Source organism: Ochlerotatus camptorhynchus, unplaced genomic scaffold (assembly GCF_037179485.1).
Source record: "Ochlerotatus camptorhynchus isolate MF236.1 unplaced genomic scaffold, CSIRO-AGI_Acam_v1.1 ptg000244l, whole genome shotgun sequence".
NCBI lineage: Eukaryota > Metazoa > Arthropoda > Insecta > Diptera > Culicidae > Ochlerotatus > Ochlerotatus camptorhynchus.
The window spans coordinates 1,450,968-1,470,758 of NW_027040734.1; the positions used below are offsets into that span (position 1 = coordinate 1,450,968).

A 19,791-nucleotide genomic window follows, 5' to 3' on the forward strand; every position below is an offset into this window, starting at 1 on the left:
CTAAGGCTGAAAGTTTCTATAATAAAGACAAAAAAAAAAACACTTTTTTGTGTTACGATGTCCGTCGGTGATTGGCACTCGATTGCGGAGCAGAGACCGACATTAAAATAAAGGAATCAAGAAGAAGAAGAAGAAGCAGAAGAAACTATTCGACAGAACAATTTGAAAGCACAGTAAAATCCTACCAAACAGTAACAGTACAGGGGTTTTCGTTCCTAGCTCTTTACCCAACCAAATGAAAACTCCACTCTCTTTGGTATGTTTTTAATCCTTTTTTATTTTTTTAAAATAATGAGTAAATTTGAAATTTCAGGCGTCTTTATTTGCTTTTCATTCATCTAGAACACGTGTGGGGGCACCAGGTCTCAACTGTGTGTGTGTGTGTGTGTGGTGATGGCGGTGGAGGTCTTGGGATCCTTTTCCCCACTGTGAGGAGAACCGTCACAACCTGGTGGTACGACACGACTGCAAAAATACTGAGTTGACAAGCAACACACATACCTAATTGCCGATCTTGCATCTACACAACTTTCTTGAATCGATCTATCATCATCAGCTCTCTGCTACTAATGCCTTTCTGTTTCGGTTTTGAATCTTTTTGGTTTTTCCTCTATATTCCGTTGGTTAGTGACTATTTTATGAAAATAATGCACAACTTACAAATGTATAACTCACAGCTGGTCAAACTCATGATAAAAGTTATTTACGAAGAGACAAAAAGGCTTACAGTAAACATACAAACACGTGTGCTTGTGGTAGTGGACGGCGTTCTCGGTCGGTTTGCTTTGCAAGGGCGCGAACGCAAACCGAAGGAGACGCTTTAGATCGGGATCACTCTGGTCCGTTCGGGCGGTGGCGGGCGATGGAAGAGGATGCTTTAATTGTCTGCCAGGCAGCTCAGCTGAACCGAAACAATGATCTACACGTTTCTTCCTTAGAGAGAAGGTCGGGGTAGGGGATGGACCAAGAGGATCATCCGTTCTGACTGAGGCCCGGGTGGGGGGTTACAAGAAGTGAATGTGTTTGAATCTGTATTTTTGTTTAGTAGTGGTGAAAGGTGTACATTTCAAAAATAATCAAAATTTTAACGAGTTTTGTTTTAATGTTTTTTTTTTGGCTTTTATTTAACGTTTTACTTTTCAATTGGATTTTTTGCTTGTGTTAGTGTTGGATTAGTAGGGGAGTTTTGATTTACAGCGACTTTTCAATCTTGATGAGTTCAGAAATGCCATCGTACATCTCCTTGACGGCCTCGAATTCAGTCAGACCCATGCGGCGCTTGTTGGAGATGTCATAGATACCGCCCTCAGCCTCGGAGTGCTCACCGTGGGTTCCACGGACCTGCAGGTTGTATTTGTCGGCAATGGATTCCAGCTTGGCCATGTCCTTAGCCAGCTTCGGGACCTTGATGTGGACCGAAGCACGGATGGTGGTTCCCAAGTTGGTTGGGCAGAAGGTCAGGAAACCGAGACGTTCGTGGTGCGAGAATGGCACACGCTTCTCGATTTCGTTGACAGCGGAGACCAGACGGCGGTAGACCTGGCCCAGATCGCCACCCATCTGCATGGAGATGATGCGGAGGTGATCCTCCTCGTTGCACCAGACCAGGAAGGTCTTGTTGTCATTGTGGTAGATACCACGTCCAGATGGCCAGAAACGGCAAGCGTTGGCGGCCTGCAGGAAACGGTCACCCTCCTTGAACAGGAAGTGATCGTCGATCAGCTGCTGCTGGACGGCCTTGTCCATACCGGTCAATGGGTAGAACTTGCCCTTCAGTTCACCTTCCAGTCCGGACAGGGTGGTGGAAACCTTGGTTTCCATCTCCTTGTACTGGGCCTCGGTCAGGCATGGGTTGAATGGATAGCCCTCCATCGAGCGACCGCAACGGACGCGGGTCGACACGACGAACTCGCCGGTCGGGTCGACGTTGGCGAACGAGTTGACATCGCCAAAGTTGGAGGCCGGGTGCTTGTCGGTCTTCTTGAAGCCCTTGTGGTAGTCCTCGATGATGGGGTCGAACAAATCGGCGAACAGGGAGTAGGACTCAGCATCGGGTGCGTAGATGCCGACTCCGGAGTCTGGGTTCTCGAAACCTGCAGGAGACACGCGGATGGAAGAGGTGTGACATGATATGGTTAGAGCGGTATGGCAACTGGCTTAATTCTACATAAAACTCGCTTGATATCTCCTTAGAAATTCGGTGCAGCGCTGAAATGTCTAGGATTTCTGCTCTGAATTCTTCAGAAAATTTGTTCGGAATTCTCCTTAATTTTTTATCCGAATTGGTATTTGGAAGTCATTTACCCTATATAAAATGAATTTCTGTCTGTCTGTCTGACCCTTATAGACTCGGAAACTACTGAACCGATCGGCGTGAAAATTTGTATGCAGGGGTTTTTTGGGCAGGGAAAGGTACTTATGATGGTTCGAGACCCCCTCTGTAAGGGGGGCTCCCATACAAATGAAACTGAAATTTCTGCAAAACTCGAAAACTAATCAAGCAACTGGAACCAAATTTTGCATGTATAAGGAGATGGTCATAGGGGGTAGCCCCTTAGATAAGAGGAGGGGCTACGTACAATATAGCATGCTTTTTTTAATCGGCGCATAAACTCAAGCTAATATTGAATCCCGAGTAAGGCCGGGCACACTCAGCTAGTTCTACATGAAACTCTCTTCATATTTCCTTAGAAATTCGGTGTTTTTCACCGCTGAAATGTCTGGATTTCTGCTCAGAGTTATCTCCTCTGAATTCTTCAGAAAATTCAGAAAAATCCTTAATTTTTTCTCCGTTGGTATTATTCTCGGAATACCCTTGAAACTATTTTTAGAACTAATTGGGAATTGTATCCTTAAAAAAATCTATTTCCTTGCTAGTCTGCTTGTGCTAGTTTTCGGAAGTACAGGTTTCCTTTCAGAGACGACCGCGGTGAGGATACTGGCGCGTTTTGTTTGAAATTTCCGATGAAGCTTCCTGATGCCACCAGGATTGCATTTGACAGAATTGGTTTCAAAGCAACGAATTAACTCGAATTTCATTATCACCCGTAATCGAAAGCTGTCTTCTGGTCAACACCCGCACCAATACGTACCAGATTGGACACAGTCCAGCAGGGTGGAGCCGAAGGAGGTCTTCTTGTTCTTCAGAGCGTCGAAGACTTCCTTGGTCAGATACTTCTTCAGCAGAGACTTGGAGTCGGAAGCGGCCAGCTTGGCGAAGCCAGCTTCCATCTTTTCCATAACGGCAGCGTCAACCATGGTGTCTGATTTGTTTCTGCAAGTAGAAAGAGGGTTGCCAAAGAAGGGAAAATATGATGATTAGAATATGCTTTCTCTCGCTCGTATGGCTTGACATGTGTGATTAAAGGTAGATTCTACTGATTTTTTTTCTTTACTGTAAAAAACGTGGAAGCAATGGAAGGTTGTAATTTTGAACAACGGATTTCGGTTTTGGACTCGTCAGGCCTGAAAGGTAACCAATGTGCGGCATAATTTTACATTCTAGAACAAAAAAAAGAAAAGAAGAGGAAGCAAAATGCAGTAACAACTCCCCGTCGTGGTTCGGTTTCGTGCGGGAATCAAATTTAATCGCAGCAACCCGAACGAACAGAGTTCATTAATCCAATTGGGTTGAGGTGTCGTCCCACCCAAAAAAGGGCATCTTGCTTCTCGCTCCGACACACAACAGTACCCACCCCCGATCCACCCAACTTTTCCACAACCAGCACTATAATATTTTGCCTGGAAAATAGAAAAGCGTCGGGGAGCGCGCACCCGAAGATTAGCCAGTGCGAAATCAATTCAATTCAATCGCCTCTGCTGCTTCTAAGTGGGGGGGGGGCAGTTGTTGTTTTAATTCGAACCATTATGCCGCACTTACCTCGACAAAAATACCATCGAGTTTGATACACACCCTTCACCGCCATTGTTTGCAGCGTCGCCACCGTCGGCGCCGGTTCCACTGGCGGCAGCTGTTTCATTTTCCACCACCTTTTCCTTCTTATCTTTCGACGCACAACCACCCATTTTCTGTTCTGCTTTGTTTTTTTTTTAGTTCTTGACTGATCTAATTTGTGTGTTTCAGAAAAAAAATATTTAGCACTACTGTCTTATCCTTTGGCTTGCTTTCCTTTTTAAGCTTATGTTGCGTTTGTGTGTAGGCGTTTCTCCTCTTTTTGGGAAAAAACCTTAGTTTATAGAAATTTCCGTTTACCGCAATCGATCCCAATGAGCGGGGGGCTTAAATGTATCGTAAAAACTGGTTCACTGTTTCGGCTTTTTGTGCGATTAATTCCGTTAGCAAAGCACTAGGTTCTAATCGTCAGTGTAAAACAACAGACGAGGATGTATATTTCGAATGAGTATTTGGGAGAACAAAAAGTGTTACTTCGCCCTCAGTAGGCGACGAGTATTCGCATTTAATTGGTGATATTCGATTCGATCGCAGCAATCCGTGGTGCGGCGCGCGTCAATTTTTGCGTTCGATATCAAACAGTTGGCAACTCTTCACACAAAACGGTGTATAATATCACACACCCTCCTTTTTCCGAATATAATCCAAAGTGAGAGGTTCAAATCACACGCACTTCGCCCGTTCGTCTTCGTTGCGGCTTTGTTGACGACCTTCTTCTTGTTCTTCGATGGGCTGGTTCCAATCAATTATTGGGATTCATATAAATATGTATATCAACTTCTTCTTCTTCTTCCTGTCGTTCCAACCAAAAACGAAAAGATATCACACACGCAATTTTTCTTTGGCTTAAACTATTTGGCCTCGAATTCTGCACTTGGCATCCACCCTTCGTCGTCTTGTTTCACGGTGGGCTACGGGTCGTTGGATGAAAATTGCAACTTCCACACCCTTTTTCGTTTTTTTTTTCGCTCCAAGAACAGATCGCTTCTTCTGGTTAAAGCATTCTGCCGGAAGCCGTGATTTTCGCACGTTTCAAGTTCAATTCCGGGTTCCGCGGATACTACTGGTTCCTTTGGTGGCGGGGCAGTGATTAGAGATTAGTGGAAAACTGGTCCTTCGTTGGGCGGCTTCTGTCTTCTTGCTAGGGCTAGGGCGCGCCTATCTGTATCAGCTATTCTACGCGAACACTACTTGCGCTGCGTTCACTCTCGACGCAAACCGGCCTCTGCTGGCTCTGGCTCTATCAGCTACAACGAATGCCGACTACCCTCGCGTCTGCTGCTGCTGCAAGGGGGTAGTTTTTCCCATACAGCCACAGCCGGATATTAAAAGAGGGTTCGACGAGCGTTATCTCGTCTCTCTCCGAGATGCACGACACGAACTGTGCGCTCTCTATCTCCTTTACTCCTGTGTGGCAGGATCGTTTGCACTCTCCCATCATCGCATCAGCCCCCGGAGTTCTCCGGGAGCGTTGGAAATTTCGCACCCCTCTGACGACGGGACTGTTGCCGAGTTGCATTGGTAGTGGTGGTCGCACCCTAAAGAGTATGGACAAGCCCGCGCTACCAACTGCTGCAATCTGAAGAAGGAAAATGTTCCATCCGACTCCCGCCGAACGACGAGCCAGCCCAGTGAAGTGTCGGTGGTCGATGGCAGTAACCTTTGCCCTTTGGCGGTCATAGACAGCTGGGACACGGATCGAATTGGCCAAGGGGAAATTCACACGAGATAACGTTCACGGATCAACTATTTGTCTTTAATTCGATTAATGGCAGAGGGAGTTCGGTCCTAATTGAAACTCGACCGAGTGCCGGAACCCAGCCAAGCGTGACTCGAGCTGTTGCGTTCAGCGATAGGTGAGAACTCGATAAGTTCGTCCCCATAGGATCGTTTCACCACCACCACCCCGTGTTTGATGAAATCCAATTTTGGTAGAGGGGAAAAGAACTCGACCAAACAGCGAGCGTGCAAACATACGGGGGAAGGACAATAACAACAGGACAATGACGCGGCAGCGTTGGGAGAAGAAACGGGCTTGTTGTGTAGGTATCCTTTTTGGGTGTTGTGTGTACGTTTATTGCCGGCAGAAGCCGGAACCGCCAGGACGGCGCATGACCGCTGCTGGCGTTGTATTCTCCCGTGGTGCCATCTGGTGGCGAGCTCGGGTAGCTAGCGTCACGCTTGCAACTAGTCGCCGGTAGAGGTTGATGGCGTAGAATACACTAGCGGCTTCAATCAGTGATTTGAATAAGTCTTTTTAATGGGAACTAAACGATCGATTCAGCCTCTGGTGGTGAATAGGAGAACGTCAAAAAGAGTGTTGTGAGCAGAAATCAGCCAATTGAAGACGAAATAAGTGTATCTTTCAAGGGTAAGCAATTAAGGTAGTGAAACTAGATGAAAATTGCTAATCCTACTCTCGTACTTAATGTTGATACGACAATGCCTATGGAAGGCGTAGGACTTCCTAAAAAAAATCCAGATTTCTTGTAATGCAAGGAAGCACCTGAATGTAGGCAACTTCCTAAAGGAATTTGGATTTTGACAACAAAACTATTTTACTTTGATGAAATTGGAAACGTTTTACCATAACTAGGACAGAAGATCGATGGCTTAAAGGCAGTGGCGTTTCCTTAACCTCAATTTTCCTGTGCACCAACTCTCAAAACATAAACAATTATCAAAATATTGCTTGCAATGGATAGAAATCAAGTAAACTAGAAGATTAAGTGTATTTTTCAACCGATTCGAGTATGAATGTGGCATCAAATCTGGTTTTGAAAGTTGGTGCACAGCTAAAAAGTGAGGTTACGGTACGCTACTGCTTAAAGGAAATAGCTCCGCCGAAAGAAATTTTAATCCATTCTTAAACGAGAGGATTGAGTATTTCAAGCGTAGCTATTCAAATCGACGTACCTGCTTTTGTAAACAATCATTTCAAACGACGATGTGTGGCAACTGCTAGCTCAATCGCATAAACTAACAACACCAGCTAGTAGGGGAAAGATTCCCCTACCTGATGGTGGTGTTTGTTTGCGTGGGTGAGTTAGCAGTTATGACAACTCATCGATTGAAGTGATTGTTTACAAAAGCAGATACGTCGACGATTTGAATAGTTAAGCTTGATTTGCTCAATTTGTCAATGAGATGGTGCTACCTTCACTCCAGCAGACGGAAGGTTGCCAATCTTCTTGATATGTTGTCTTCGCTACAATGCTTCCTCTCCTTGGTTAAGTGGACAATTCTGGTTCAGGATCTTAAAGCTGGACTACTTTGTGAATCTGATGCTACAATGCTTGAGAAAGTTGCGTTTTCGGTGGACCTAAATTTACTTTTAAATTCTCTAGTTTCAGCAGGTCAAATTCGGAATCATCAGTATATCAGATTGACTTCAGTTGCTCGCCTTTGTATAATAGCTCCATCAAATCCGATCGATTAAAGTTTGATTCACTCTCTCCGATATCTACAACACGTAGTTTTAGACGAACGTGATGGGATAACTCTTAGGATCTTACTCGGTATTTAAATCAGTAGCTATGAGGGCTCCATCGTCTTGCATGATTTCTCGTAATATTCGATGTTTTGTTAATTTTAAGGAAATTTTTGAAATCCTAAATTTGAAAATATCGATATGGGGTGCAATTGATCAACCCCTCAAATGGCTTCCCAGTGCATTTCTAGTAATTGTTCTTATTAAATGAGGGTTCCCTGAATCCGATTCAGATGCTAAAACCCTTGCGTGAAAAGGATTTTCAGCTGAAACGCCAAAAAAAGATATCTCAAATGCGCCTAAATGTAGGCAATTTCATTAAAAATGACTGGTTATTTTGCGAAAAACCCTGGATTTCTTGATATTTGAAACATTCTACCGTAATTTATTAAATAATTCGGATTCATTGACACTTAGTTTAGTAAAAAATGCTACTTAAATGGTAATGACATCAATCGTTGCTGTCCTATGATCGTTTGTCTGGATGTTGATATTGTATGCTACTTTACGTCAGCTCTATAAAATTCCAATTTGTTATGAAAAACACATCAAGGCAATCATTGGAGTCTCATGATGATATACTTCTAAGATTTCTCTTGATATTTATCACCGAAAATGTTATAAGAGAAATGGCTCTAATGTTGGCCTATGGATCTAAGATTGGGCCCATCGCTAAAAAACTGCTATTTATTAATTTTATCTGGATGAACGCCTTATTGGGACTGTACTAATGGATATTTTTGATTGCTATTGAAAATTTAGTCGATTGCTGAATTTCGGAATGGGCCCAAATTAGGGGCATTTAGGCCGACATTACATCCATTTCCCCTACGTGGCAATTAAAAGTGCAACGCATACTGATCAATTTCACTCCGGTGATCAATTTGCCCCCGAATTACGGTACTCTATTTTGATGTCTGTGAAAGGGATCCCATGTGTCCCATAATAAAATCCACGGGCTGAGAAACTTTTACAAGGCTCTTATTTTTATTTTTTTTAAATCTGGTCCGACGTCTTCAAGTTTGATTTGATTAGGTCCAGGGGTTTCAAACATTTACCTAAGTTTAAAATCTGTAGAAATTATTCATGATTCAGAATCTGTTTTTTAGGATTGAAGTTTCAGAATTTATATTGATACTGAAGATAAATCCACTCCAAAATAATGATGTCCAAAAAAAATATAAAAGTTATTCACGGGGAAGATAAAATTGTATTTTAAAACATTTTGAAATTCGTAAGAAGGTTCTTTTGCGTACTTTAATATATTATATTCTAATTTTTAAGAATTGCTTGATGCTTGATGCTTGATACGAGAATTTGAAAATTCCCCTAGAGTTCTAAGTTTTTCTTGGAAAAATTTAATTCCCTTAGGATTCCCGGGTTTCCACGTATTTTCAGGTTTTTCAAGATAGTAGACTTCTGAAAAAGTTGAGGTTAGGCCAGTTTTTCACATTCTTCGATATTTCGTGGCGTGATTTTTGACAACATTTTAGGATTCTGAAATTCCGAAGCATTAACTAGAGATGAGAATGCCAAATGAGTTTTGAATAGAATTGTAGAGGAATTTTAGGGATGATTGATCTGGGCGAGAATTTCAGTGGAATTTGAATAGAATTTTGTGGTAATTTTGGTGTTTCAAGAAAATTGTAAGGAAGGTTAACTCTAAGGTAGTTCTTAAGATACTATTATCGGGATTATGATTGATGGATGCATTCCAAGGGAATTCGTAAAGGGATTCAAAGTGAATTAACCATGAGGCAGGCAGACAAACTACAATCCTGAAACTTCGCCTAATGATCACCTACAACTGACAATCTCTTAAATGTTGATCGATCGATTAATCAATCCGACATTCTGAGGAGAGCTGCATTGAACTATGGATAATAATTCCAAAGGAATATAATTCTAAATATAGCTAACAAACTCTACATATTTTTTAGCTAGTTTCAAGAGAATTCCTAAAAGAATTGATAAGATTTTCGAAGAAATATTGTCTGGAAGCATATTTTCAAAGAAACTTTGAGTAGTGTTCCAGGAGATTGTGAATAAGAATATAGATGAGATGGATTAGCCAACTGGCTAAAACCATAGAGGTAACTCTAAGACTGATAGGTCCCGAAGAAACGTGCTCAACTTTTTGGCTCAGCTCTGGTACTATCTTCGGTCCCAAGCTAATCGATTCACCCCTCGAGACATAGGAAAATACTCGACATACATCTGTCAAACTTTCATAGCGAATCAAAACAAACATGGTGTAGTACTAGAATTCTGACTAGAATGGGGCACGTTAATCGATTTGCTTGGGACCAATAGGCTAGTCAAGTAATGAGCAAATTCAAAATCGTCAGTTTCCACCGGTTGCTAAAACTCTCAATAACAAAGGGAAACAAATAATATAGCCAAAACAAATCTTAGCAGAAATTTTCTAGTTTGAAGAAAGTTCCTAAAATAATTTATAAGATTTTTGAAGAAATATCAAGAAGTTTGGGAGGATTTGGCAGGGAATTTGGAGCATATTTCCAAAGAAACTCTGAGTAGTGGAACAGGAGATTCTGAAGAAGAATACAACTAACAAAAATCTTTGCAGGATTTCTAGCTAGTTTGAAGAGAATTCCTTACAGAATTTGTATTTATAATTTATAATAATTTAAAGAAATATCAAAAAGTTTGGAAGGATTCGGCTGGAAATGTGGAGCATTTTCCAATGAAACTCTGAGTGGTGTTCCAAGAGCGTTTGGAGAAGTATTTGAAGGAAATTCTGAGTTCTGAGGTGAAATTCAAATTTTGGAATAACGCTTTTATAAATTCTAAATTGCATACCACGATACTTCCAGGAATATTCCAAGCGATTTTATTGCGAGAATTTTTCAGAATACAAAGATAAATGTAGAGTAAATTTCAAGTGTTTTCTGGAGAAAATTCCTGAAGTGTTTTGCACAAAATTAAGACTTTTATGAAGGCAATTTCTAGGAATTACCGAAAAAAAATCATAATATTATTGAGGGTAATTCTTTAAATACAAGTAATTCTGAAGGCATTTTGAAATAATCCTAAGGAAATGCATGAGAAATGTGCACACATGTCCTAAGATGTGTGTGAAAGAAATAATTCAGTTAAGTTTTAGATTCCATGCACAGACTTTTAAGTTCCAAGATCAACAACAATTGTCAAGATTCCGAGACTTCAGTTGAGAACAAATTTTAAGATCCTGATCTTAGAAAACCTTTCCAGATTATAAGATTATGGAGCTAGAAAAAAAATCAACTGTTTGTTTTTTAAATTATGGTCAGAAGGTCATGACTTATTCGAGGAGCAATTTGAACTTCCCACATAGACAATAACCATAAGAAGCGCCTAACCACCAATTCGGGATATCACCTCAACTTGAATGTGGTATGGTTGTATCATCTATGATATCGTAAGTGTACGGTACCCGTTTATTAGGGTCGTGACTTTGGCGAGGTATGGATGTTAACCACTACGCCGGGGTCGTCCCTATAACCCGGTTATCCTGGTTCAGTGGCCACCCTGAATATTGCCAGGCTTCAGCAACATCCTGATTTGTCACATTTTGACATTCTATTGATAGGACAATGATATCCAAAAATACCAAATAAAGCTTAATAGATCAGAAAATGAACCTCCGTTTTGATCAATAAATGACCTCAACCGTGAAGCTGATCGCATGTTTTACATCGGTCACTATGACCAGACAAAACCTCAACATGACATTCATTAGCATCATCTAGATTCAATTTAAAATAAGGCTTGACATAATCTGATGTTTCAAACAAAAGAAGGAGAATGAACGGCTTTCTGGAGGATGGTCGAACATTTGTGCCTAAGATTAAGACATTTGCTCATGATTCTGATGGTAAGAAATCTTTCATAATTGTGAGACTAGGTAATTTCTTCAGATTCTTGAACTTGAGTGTTCTAGAATTCTGTGATGAATTTCATGGGAATTCTAAGAACTAAAGATAGATTCTAAGGAAGAAAATTTGATGTATCTAGGGCAGTGATGGCATAATCATTAGCAAATAGATATTTTTCCGCTCTCATACGCTCTCAATATCATGCTTGATATTGATTTTGCAAGCTCCTTTGATATTGCGAAACTATTCACAACGTGTAAAGTTGAAGCTGAGAATTGAATCGACGCAAAATGATTCCATTGCACCTCGTTTTCTTAGAAAGACCAAGTACAATTGGCAAATCAAAGTTGGCACTCGTGGAGAATAGAAGAACTATGAGAGTGATGATGGTTTCCAAATTTTACACGGTGAGGTATACGAGTGCAATCTTAAAATGCTATTATTTTGCAAATTGAGCATTTTATTTAAATCTGGTTAATGTTACGTTAGTAGAAAACTAAAGTACTACTCAAAAGACATATACTATAGAAAAAATAATTTCTTTTCAGATTTTTATGTGTAGACATAGATTTCAGCTTTTCTACCACTGTAGCAGAAAGCAGATTTAAATAAAATGCTCCATTTGCAAAATAAAAGCATTTTAAGATTGCACTCGTATACCTCTCCGTGGAAAATTTTGAAACCATCATCACTTTCATAGTTCTTCTATTCTCCACTAGTGCCAACTTTGATTTGCCAATAATGCTATCTCTTTTTTCTCAACACCGATGGTAGACACGAAGCGACTGCTCTGCCACCCGTTATGGCAGTTTCGGTTGCATTCGGGTGTAAAGCAAAAATCATGAAACTCAATCTCACCACAGTTTGGTGAGATTTGCATCTGATGAGGTTTTGTTGCTCCGATGTCCGATATCACAGCTTGCAATATCAATCTCAGTTGCTTGCTTGTTGATTTTTGTCTGAGAAAATCAAGCGTGGTCTTGTTCTTTGGTGAGATTAGATTATTTGATATTTTTCCAACACTGATCTAGGGAATTCTAAGGAAAAGTTGATGGAATTCCAGGGAACATTCTAAGGAAAATCTGGAGAGAATTCAAAGGGAACTAACTGTACGACAAAGTCAATAATGACCGAATGGATCATTTTAGATGGCTGAGTTTTGAACCCACCACAACTTTGATTTGGCGCTACTGTATACGGACGAACCAATGTAAAATACTGTGGTAGCCACAGTACGGTGCTGTCAAAACCTCAGCATCTTCAATGATCCATTATATAAATATGATCATAATGGGTAAATGCACCGAATGAATTTGATAGCAAAGATTCCAACCTCAGAAGACAGGCTAGTGAATTTGCACATTTTTCACTAGTACTGAAAACGAATCTTACTCGGACAGTGAGTCACTTTTACTCATTCGTATGGAGAAATTTCTAAAAGTGTAGGTTACTCATGCGCTGAAATGTATCCATACGAATGAGTAAAAGTGACTCACTCTCTGCGTTAGTTTCGTTTTCAGTGTGCGTTGCATTTACCATCGCTCAAGAGCAGCAGCGCTACTGTATCTGTCGCTTGGTTAGTTGGTTGTCTTTATTAAAGAGATTTTCAACCAGACGCTATCTGTCGCTTGGTTTCTGGCAAAGTTGTCAGTCTTCTTGATATGATGTCTTCGGTAATACTTAGCCAAGGAGAGGCATCTTTCGATGCATTCTGCATTCATTTTCAGAAGCAAACCAGCCACCTACGGCTGAACGTAAATGTTAATCAAACAGTCAAAGTGAATTATGAGGGCTGAGCTTTTAGGCTATACCGATAATAATTCCAATCGAATTCATATATTGAAGTTAGTTTCAAGAAGACGTTAGAAATACTTATTATGGACACTTGAGATTCTCATTAAAATATCCAGCGATTTTGATTTAGATGATTTCTGTCTTCTACTAATCTCACTTCAGAAGAAACACCTTGAAATCAGCTTCTTCTTCTTCACTTAAAGTGCAATATTTTCACATCAATCTTTCCAACAATATAGAACTGCTCCTCATTAAAATTTGAAGTATCCTATCGACTATGCCGAGACAAATAGCAACTTTCCTGACAAACGATGCCTAGGATCAGGCCCCATCTACTGCTATGATAATCAAACAGAAGGGGAAAAATGAGGGGAAATATTGGATCTCGAAATCAAACTGTTCAATACTTTTGACAAAATTTTTGCTCGTGTGGTTCCTACTACTTATCTTATCACCGCACTCTTTGCGTCAGGTGTAACAGCGCACAGCAGTAGCGCTTGTCCCAATCTACCAATACTGGTCGGTCATTGGTTATCAGAGCCATATATAATTAGCTTATCGCGCACAATAAAACTCTTCATAACCGATTGAATTACGTAATTTCCCAAATTTGTGCTTCAACCAAACATCTTCGCCGAAATCCATGCAAAAAGTGCGGTGCAACTAACGGAACTGTCACTCTCACGCACACCACCCACACCGCTCACGGTTCGCGAACCCACCCAAACCACACACACTCTCTCGATCCTAAAAATTTCTTCGCCGCCACTTGAGAAATTTACCCGGCCGCAACGTCGTCTTCGATCGTGAAATATCCATTCAGATAGAGCACCACCAGCAGGACAAAGTAGGCCCCGAACGAACTGTAGAACACTAGCAAATATTTGCGGCACTTGGGACCGGACTTGGCGCTGCCACTGGCCGTCTTTGCCATTGCACCAAACGACGACACGACTCTTTCTTAAGTTTGAATTACACTCAGCTCCTGCTCAACAAGCAACAGAACATGTTTCCAGTGCGACCGGAGCAGCGCAACTTTCTACACCTGCAAGAGCCGACCATGACTGTGCCCAATCATTCACAGTAGGCTGCGTGCGTGTCTGTGTGTATTCGTGGGATCGACCGCGTGGCCTGCCGCTGCGCCGCGGTTGTTTGCGTGCGTCCGAACGCGCGCTTCTGGAGCCGCAGCATCGCGGTCCGCCGAATTTTGTAGCCGCACTTTCTCTGCACTGTGCTGCGACGCGAAAAACTAAATCCAGCGGAGGGGGACTTGAGGTCACCGCACACTTGAGATCTCACACACTTCAGTGTTAAGGATCTGGCCGTAAAACGGTAACACTTGAGAACAGAATGATACTCTAGTTAAGTGACCGGATGTTGCCGGGATTAGGTTCTGGGAAACACTCTACACACAAACGCAGCAAAAGCCAGGAGGGGCACAATAGGAAGAAGGATCCGCGATTAAGCAATAACAGCTGCACCGCTACCCACTGTTGCACACACGCTGATTGCGGAAAGTGAACTGATTGATATTGGCCATTCGGCTATACCCAGTGCGGCAGTCTCGGCCGTCGACGCGCTATCTCTGAGACACAATAGCCGACCGACCTGCGAGCGATTGTGTGCACTGGCCGGAGGAGATGACTGTGTGGCTTTGCACAGAATTCCATCTCGGCGTCCAAATTCCCAAATGCCGAAGGCTTATCTGACCTCAGTTGTCACGATAGGCCGACCGAGGAGGTAGTAGGAAGAAGCCACTGCTATCAGTTCCTCGAGAAGGTAGTCACATCTCTTCTTAGCTCAAAACGACTCATCGTCAATAGATTATAGAAGTCGCAGAGTAAAATCGTACATCGGTGGACACGGGGCCGATGACAGAAGGTAATTGATTGCTCCCTCCTCCGAACCAAAAATTAAAAAAAGGGAGAAAGATCACAATCGATTGCGATTTTGAATAGGTGGCTTATTATTTATGGTCCAACAATGACGCTAGCCAGATAAGCGAGAAACCGGAGGATATGGCAACAGCTGCCCAGGGTCCATCCAGCCGGAGTGTGTTTGCTCTCAAGTGCATTTGGCTGTCGCCGGTGATAAGTTCGTTATCTTTTCTTGCTAAAACACACAATGACGACCAAGAGGACCGACGACGGCAGTCGTTGAGTAATTGGACTTTGCAGAAGGAAGCATGTACCTACCTGTGTTGCTTTGGCTTGCAGTATGTACATGTAGTTGGCGGCGGGTTCGACTATTCGCCGCTAGGTGGCTTTCAGAGAACGAGCGACACCAAGGCCAATGTCATGGGCGTTCGGTGGGTGGCAAGGGGGGAGAGAATGGTTGGAAATTTGTGGTCACGTAACAGAGTGCAAAGATGGCATGATTGGGGAACATCAGCGCTGCCGAATTGATTCATAAATCAGTGCACAACTTGCAAACATGAAGCAAAGTTTTTGTTTGGGTTATCTTTTGGGAAACAATCTATGGGCTGTTGACATGATTTCCAGCATTGTTACAGCCAAACGGGCATGATTCTTTCGAAAGATTGTTCCCGAACTTAGCAGCGTCATCCTAGCGAGGTTAACCGCTTCACTAGGATTAATTAGATCAGCGAATCTCAAATTTTTTGTTAATTTTGATCCACTTGGAGAAATTCCATAAGCTTGCGGATCCACCAATATTGAAAATAGATATTTTGAAGATCAAAGTGAACCAAAATGGTTGTAAAACGACTGTAAACGAATCCAAGCGACAGATACAATAGCGCTGCGCTTGAGTGAAGGTGGAAGAACGCACAGAAAAATGAGCAAATACACAAACCCTTCTTCTGAGGATGTAATCTTTGCTATCACATTCGTTCGAAGCATTTACCTTTGAGCGGCAGATGACGCGATTGTCAGTCTTCTTGATTTGTTGTCTTCGCTCTAAGGTAATCGAACTGCGCGATTACTAATTCAAGGTGACCACTGGATTTAAGAATGTAAATTCCCAGTTTTTTTCCGGGCGTTCAACATATTTTTCCCGGTTTAATAAAAAGTTTCTAACACACTGAAACTGAAATGAATTTTACTAAGCGAGTGCATAACTTTTACTCATTTGTATGGATAATTTTCTGAAATCGTATGTTACTCATGCCCTGAGTAAAAGTGACTAACTCCAAAGACAACAAATCAAGAAGACTGGCAACTTTGCCATAATCCAAGCGACAGATTCAGTGGCGCTGCGCTTGAGTGAAGGTGGAAGCAACGCATAGAAAAATGAGCAAATACACAAACCCTTCTTGTGAGGATGTAATCTTTGCTATCAAATTCGTTCGAAGCATTTACCTTTGAGCGGCAGATGACGCGATTGTACCTGTCTCATAGCGTTCGTATGAGAAAATGGAAGAGTTGCCAGTCTTCTTGATTTGTTGTCTTCGCTAACTCTCTAAGTTAGTTTCGTTTTCAGTGCTTGGTATAACAAAGGAATAAGGAATACTTGATTTTAACAATAGATGTCGCTAGTAAGAAAAATTTACGATTAAACATATTATATCTAGATAGAGCTGGAATTAGGGCGTAACAGCTTTAGTAAACAATGACTTCTATCGATGATTTCTAGGAATTCAAGGCACGATCACGCAGACCAACCTAACCATCGGATAGGGGAAGTCTTTCCCTACCCGATGAGGATGTTGGTTTGCGTGGGCGAGCCTTGAATTTCTAGAAATCATCAAGATAAGTAATTGTTTACAAAAGTTGTTAGGCCCTAATTCCAGCTCTATCTAGATATATACCAACCCCGCCCTAGTTCTAGTAATGGGGCAGATTTTTTGCAAATTATTCGGCAACAGAATAGCAATTGACAAAGTTCCATATTTAAGATAAACCTATGAAGTTTCACTAGACACCTGATGTCAGTATCAGTTCACAAAAATAGATTATCAATACCATTCACCTCAATGTCAGTGCGCAAATGGCATTGACATCGTAAAGCGACCACTGATATTGAAACTTCTGCCGCAAATCATTTTAATATACGCCAGCTAGTCGAGTACCGATCGTTTGAAAACTCACCAGTAATCTGGGGGCAAGACAACTGCACTCAGAGTAAATATATTTGCAGCGAGTAAATTTGAGTTCCTCATATTTACTCAAAAATGAACAAAGTAGTCTCGATTTTCTGATCAAAGAAATATCATCTGACAGCATATTTCGTTTGAAGCATCTGTTCGCACATTTGACAGATCGAATCGCTCGTTTAACAAATCGAATTGTGGACAAACGAAATGCTACTGTGGTGGTTTGACTGCACGACGGTTTTACGGGGCTTAGATGCCTTTCAGGCGCCTTCCCTCGTTGGTGAGGATTGACACGGCCTAGGACAATGCAGGAGTGACCCGTTCCAAAAGGGGAATGCTCCTTTTCGGTTACCTGAGGTACAACCTGAGCTTGAAACTTCGTTCGTGGTCAATAGAATTGGTCCTTGACTGCTGATTGTGGTATACTAAGTAGCTGGTGATTCTGGGCCAGTTTAGCTCTGGCCAGCTTCGCCAGCGGAAGAAAACCACTTCAACTTTAGCGCTTTGCCAGCAATCGTAAATGTATCATTGAAAAAGCGTTGCCAGATGTATTGCCTCTAGCAATGAATTAAATTTTATTAAAACAAACAATTGTGAAATTTGACTGGATGTATTTAATGGTGAATAAATCCGGAATGATTTGAGATTTGGGCGTAATTGCATTTGTGCAGTATAGACGCTGTATTCATAGTCTGGCGGATAGAATTTCGATTTATCAAAAAGCGGAGCCAATACAATATATTGTAGACCAACAATTGAAAAGGTACTATCAACTTTTAAAAACAAAACGTTGATTATTCTTTCCTCGCCAATCGAACGCAAATTACCAACATCATCGGATAGGGGAAACCTTCCCCAACCCATAGATGGTATTAATTTGTGTAGGCGAGTCTTGAGTCACGAGTTTTGTTCGCAATAACTGATGTGCTCTTTTCTGTTGTTAGTCGTGATTTGCTCGATTGGTTCCGCTATTTGACAGCTCAATTGGTGCCCGAGATTCTATCCGCCAGACTATGAATATAGCGACTATAGTTTTGAGCCGTTCACCTTTGGGAGCCGTTTTGCCCATCTCTATTTTACTATATAGGTAGTGACAAAAGTAAAAGCTAAGAGCTAAACAGTGTAGCTCAAATTTGATTATCCCAACAAGATGAAATGCAGATAAATTTTACATAAACTTCGAACATCTTGAGACTATTGGGACCCATCTAAGGACCTGTCCTCGACCCATAGATTGAGAAACGCTGAACTAGATCGACTCAAAACTGAGTGAAGTCAACATTGAAATTGATCAAATGTCTTCGGAATATTCCATGATCAACCTGACATGTGAACGGAACTCATAAAAGGGATTTGAACAAATTATCAGTAACTGATCCACAGTTTCAAATATTTCATAATTTGACCGCCAGTCAGGTCACTGCCAATAATGGATGGAGGTAGAAGAGCTCGTCCTCCATACACCATAAGTTGAAACTCCTACTCTTTCTCCTTGCAAACCCTAATAAAAATTGTATGGTTAATTTGCTTAACGACGTGTTCTGGGTATCATCCAAACCATTTGTGGAATAGTTCAATGATTTGGGTTATTGTTCGTTTATGGTTATTTTTTATTAGGGAAGCGTTTCGGGTGGGTTGTCCTGTCATGTTCGACTGACTGGCTCAATTCCAGATATTTTGGCGTAAAATTGCTCCAAGAATTGCGACGATTTTAAATGGCCCTCGAGTTCAGCATATGCTGCCTTACAGTTGCGGAAGAACAGAACACTGAACGAAAACATCCGCAATACTTCGAATGATTATTGCATTGCTCGAGCCCTTTACAATATCCGATCGATCTCTTTCGTTCCCTGCCACTTCGGGTATTCCGGCCCGTTGATATTTCTTGTGTATTTCAAAGACGTCAATTTCGTCCTCGACGGTCCACGACTGACTGTCGTTCGCAGACGACATGAAAATCTATCTCCGAATCCGAGCCACCGCTGACTGCCACCTTCTCCAACTCCAACTCAACTCTTTTGCTAATTGGTGCCAACTGAACCGCATGGTTGTAAATTCAACAAAATGTTCAGTAATCACGTTGTCAGGGAAGAAACATCCAATTACATTCAGTTATATCCTAGAAGGCGTTGACGTACATCGTGTGAATGACATTAAGAATTTGGGAGTTATATTAGATTGTCAACTCACATACAGCCAGCATATCTCGTACGTGATCGACAAGGCATCCAGAACGCTCGGCTTCATTTTCAGGAGAGCTAAAAGTTTCACGGACATCTACTGTTTAAAGTTGCTTTACTGCTCCCTCATCCGGTCGGTGTAAGAATACTGCTGCCCTATATGGAATCCCAATTACCAAAACAGTGTACAAAGAGTAGAGTCTATTCAACGACGATTCATTTGGTTTGCCCTTCGAAAATTGCCTGGAAGGGATCCTCATCGCCTTCCAAGCTACGAAAGTCGGTGCCAGTTAATTCACCTGGATCCTTTGTGGAGTCGAAGAGATACGACAAGGGCCCAGTTTGTGGCAGACATTCTACAGGGCAGATTCGATTGTCCTTCTATTCTACAACAAATCGACGTTAACGTTCAACCAACAATCAATACGAAACTAACGATTTTAAATTGGCTCACAACTTGTCTAGCCTATTGGTCCCAAGCAAAC

At 41.7% G+C, this 19,791-nt stretch overlaps 1 protein-coding gene across 4 annotated transcripts in view; it reads right to left on the minus strand.

Moving 5' to 3' along the window:
• Positions 1–1,105: 1,105 nt before the first annotated feature.
• Positions 1,106–19,791, minus strand: part of LOC135704631 (arginine kinase 1) — a 110,975-nt gene continuing 92,289 nt past the window's right edge. For 2 of the 4 annotated variants that reach the window (XM_065226105.1, XM_065226109.1), the window contains 2 exons: positions 3,093–3,274; positions 1,106–2,093 (listed from right to left, as the gene is read on the minus strand). In XM_065226105.1, the coding sequence (XP_065082177.1) occupies positions 1,192–2,093; positions 3,093–3,274 (1,084 nt within the window). In that variant the 3' untranslated portion in view covers positions 1,106–1,191. Of the gene's footprint in view, positions 2,094–3,092; positions 3,275–3,880; positions 4,042–19,791 lie in introns of those variants that run through there. The other 2 variants (XM_065226108.1, XM_065226106.1) reach the window with 2 other exon arrangements.